Raw genomic sequence first — 3,313 nt, 5'->3', positions numbered from 1 at the left:
CAGTTGCACCGACGTCATCACAATTTTGTGTACATGGGCTGCTAGAATACTGAATGATAAGCAGTCATGTTCTGGTAGACATCGCCCCCTGCTGGATGTCATTGTGCAATGCTAGGTAACAACTTATCAGTTGAGGATTGGATACTGTAGACAGGTAATTGTATCGGCAAATACGACCAGTGACCGGTACCAAGATAAATCATAATAGTTAAGACCAGGCGCGTACCGTCCTTATGGGCAGGTTGGGCATCGAACTACTTGCAAAAGCATGTTCCCAAAAAAATAGTTCCTCAGTAACTCATTGCTCCAAGTCTATTTTGAATAGTGCGATTGTCACATTAACTATCAATAGTTTCTGTAGGCTTTCCGAATATGTTTGGTCTGTTGACATAAAATTGTGAATGATGGTGACGATCTAGCGGAAGTGTCATGCAATGTTTGGACAGGGCAGCTCAGCGACCGCGTTTGACGGCGTTATCGCATAACCCTGCAGGCTGCAACAAGAATTGCAATCCGCGATAAAAGCCGCCAATATGGTCGTAAAGTAGTCACATGGACATGGTCATATTCTAGAATTGTTTCAACTCGAATTATTCCACAAGTATCTTTCGTCGTTTCTATATCAAATGCAGATTGGTGAGTGGTGTTGCACCTGTGATGAACAATGTTGAGGTTGTTGAAAAAAACATTGGAGGTTAAAATTAGAAGAGAAGCCATCAAACAACTTGGCCGGACAAGTTGTTTGATGTAAAAGTTTAAAGTTGTTTATTATAGCTCGGAATATACATATTAAGAAAACATAAATTGTGGTTGTGGTCATCATACGGTCATCAAGTAGTTTCTGCCCCACTGAAATTTAGGGTCACCGCACTCTACTGGTCAAGACATGAGAAACTAGATTTTCACAAGCTTTCAAATAATTCCTTTCAGATGTTTTCGAAAGTGATCAAGAAATTGATGAGTAAAACCTATTAACCCAAAAGTCTGGTGGTACTTGGGGAAAGCACTGGTTTTGAAGACTATCAAATGCGTCCAGCAGCATCGAAAAGTAAAATGAAATGTTACCATATTTTCGTATATTAAATGAAATTGCACTTTGATAACGAAATAATTTTTAATCAAGCGTCAAATAAAAACAGTAAGGCAAACGTTGCAAAGGCAATTAAGGTATAAGTTTAATATTTTTTTAAAGAATGCATATACAAATAACGAAGACTTCAGACAAAGCATTTGGATTTGCACCAAAAACATCAGGTTATAATTATACCGACTTCGGTTGGACGTCAACCCAAATCTAAATCCACCAGTGGAGGAAAAAATGTCATCCGAACACAATCGTTTTTGCCAAATCAGTTTCATTGCCAATGGAGGTTTTAAAAAGACTCAACAAATCTGACTTTGCTTTTTGTAACTGGAAGGGGGAGAAAGTTCAGATGAGTCCCGACCCCTAAATGTAAAGGGAGTAAAGTAACCTTTATATATATATATTTATATAAAATAAAAATAAAAATAAAAACAAAAACAAACTGCCATACAAGAAATAAACATTTCGGTAAAAACATCTGGAGCCTACATCCACATTGTGTGCCATCTTACATTATTATTACATGAGTTAAAACCTATCATCAGGACAGAGAGGCAGAGCCACATGCAGTACAGTACAGTCTGAATGGGTAGAGCAGTCCTACACAAGGTACAGCTCACACAAGCTCTCACCCAGGCACCACATTCTGACTTGGCACAGAATTATGGTGGAGAATTCAAATTCAAACGAGCCTTAACAAACAAATGAACAACGGTACTGGAACTATGGCTGCCCATACAAGCCATAACAGTTTGAATATTTGTTTTGTGTACTTCTCCATTTGACCCGTTCAAATTGCAACGATACAGGATCACTTTAAACGGTAACTTTGACTCTGGTCCCTGGCGACGCTTGGAGAACATACCACTCGTCCTGCTAACACTGTTAGGAGTTCCCTGCTTTGAGAAGGGCCCGGTCCACTTCAGGCCCGGTGCTACTGGGAGCCTTTGGAGCTTCAATAAATACCACATTCCCCACGCCAACGCTACGCTCAACCTATGATGTCTGGCCACTTAACGGGTTCTGAGTGGTTCACAGCTACGTTTACAATCCTCCATGTGGACCGCCACACGGCTGTATATCAACCAGGCCAGCCCAGAATCCAGGGTCCCATGGGGCCTGGGACTGGGCCCATTTGAAATGTGGAACGTATCAGATTTGTGCTTGGGAGGGGTGTTGGCAAAACGACTTTAAACACTACTCCATTCGCACTCCTCTCGGCAAAGCCGGGGGTAAAAAAGGAGGTAATGGGGCAAGGATGCTGGCCGAACAGCAAGGTATAAAGGCTGTGTTTGGGCCAGGCAGAGGGGGCAGGGCTTGATTTAGGTTGACCCCCTGAAGCCTACGGATAGAGGCGGGTCACCATCGCCAGCCCCTTGAAGGGTGGCTGTGTGATTGAACAATATCCAGTCCTGGTTAAACACACTGTTAGCCATGTTAGCTTTGCGTTCTAACTTTTTACAATAAAGATGGCTTGTTTTATATAACATGTTCGTTGACTCTATTCATAACTTGGTGACAAACGCTGTGAACCAGCCTTAGCAGAGCAAGGGAAAGGTGTGTGTGTGTGTGTGTGTGTGTGTGTGTGTGTGTGTGTGTGTGTGTGTGAGAGAGTGTGAGTGTGTGTGTGTGTGTGTTTGAGAGACGGGGCACCATTCATAGCATCACACATTTGCGTTTCTTCTTGGGCTCGGGGGGCTCCAGGGCCGCCAGTATCGCCTCATCAAACACATTTTTTAGGCCTTTCTGTGAACACAAACACACACACACAAACAGGCTCAATGATTGGACAACAAAGGTCAAACAAAAAGGGTTAAAGGTGATAACAAAGGAGAATATGGACAGGTCAACGGAAAAAGAGAAATTAAGATCAAATACATTTGGGTAAGCTGTACAGTAGACCATAGTGGGTGTTCAGCCCTACTGTAGTCTACTGGGAGTTGCTGGTGTGTGGTTTGGTTAGCATTGCTTTAAATGTTTTAAGGGATGCAAACGCTCATGCTATAGGCAGGCAAACCAAGAAGGTGGAGGAATAAGGGAATGCAGGTCCTTGAATAAATGATAAATAAATACACATAAAAAAAAATGTATAAATCAAAACCTAACCCAAAACACACCCCTGAGGACTCAATCACAACCTTGTGGAGCCATGAGCAATGTGACAAGCTTGTGTTCTGTATAGCGAGTCGTTTGTTTGCGTCTTCCTGTTTGGCCTAAGCCCTGTCATGA

General features: G+C 42.3%; 1 protein-coding gene across 5 annotated transcripts in view; it reads right to left on the bottom strand.

Moving 5' to 3' along the window:
* Positions 1-233: 233 nt before the first annotated feature.
* The window catches only part of LOC130370161 (cell division control protein 42 homolog), a 9,628-nt gene continuing 6,548 nt past the window's right edge, over positions 234-3,313 (bottom strand). For 2 of the 5 annotated variants that reach the window (XM_056575960.1, XM_056576034.1), the window contains exon 6: positions 251-2,830. In XM_056575960.1, the coding sequence (XP_056431935.1) occupies positions 2,741-2,830 (90 nt within the window). In that variant the 3' untranslated portion in view covers positions 251-2,740. Of the gene's footprint in view, positions 2,831-3,313 lie in introns of all 5 variants that reach the window. The other 3 variants (XM_056576179.1, XM_056576108.1, XM_056575903.1) reach the window with 3 other exon arrangements.

This window comes from Gadus chalcogrammus, chromosome 1 (assembly GCF_026213295.1).
Source record: "Gadus chalcogrammus isolate NIFS_2021 chromosome 1, NIFS_Gcha_1.0, whole genome shotgun sequence".
In the NCBI taxonomy this organism is placed as follows: Eukaryota; Metazoa; Chordata; class Actinopteri; order Gadiformes; family Gadidae; genus Gadus; species Gadus chalcogrammus.
Note: the sequence above shows the minus strand (reverse complement) of the source record. Positions and strands in the feature narration are given on the sequence as shown.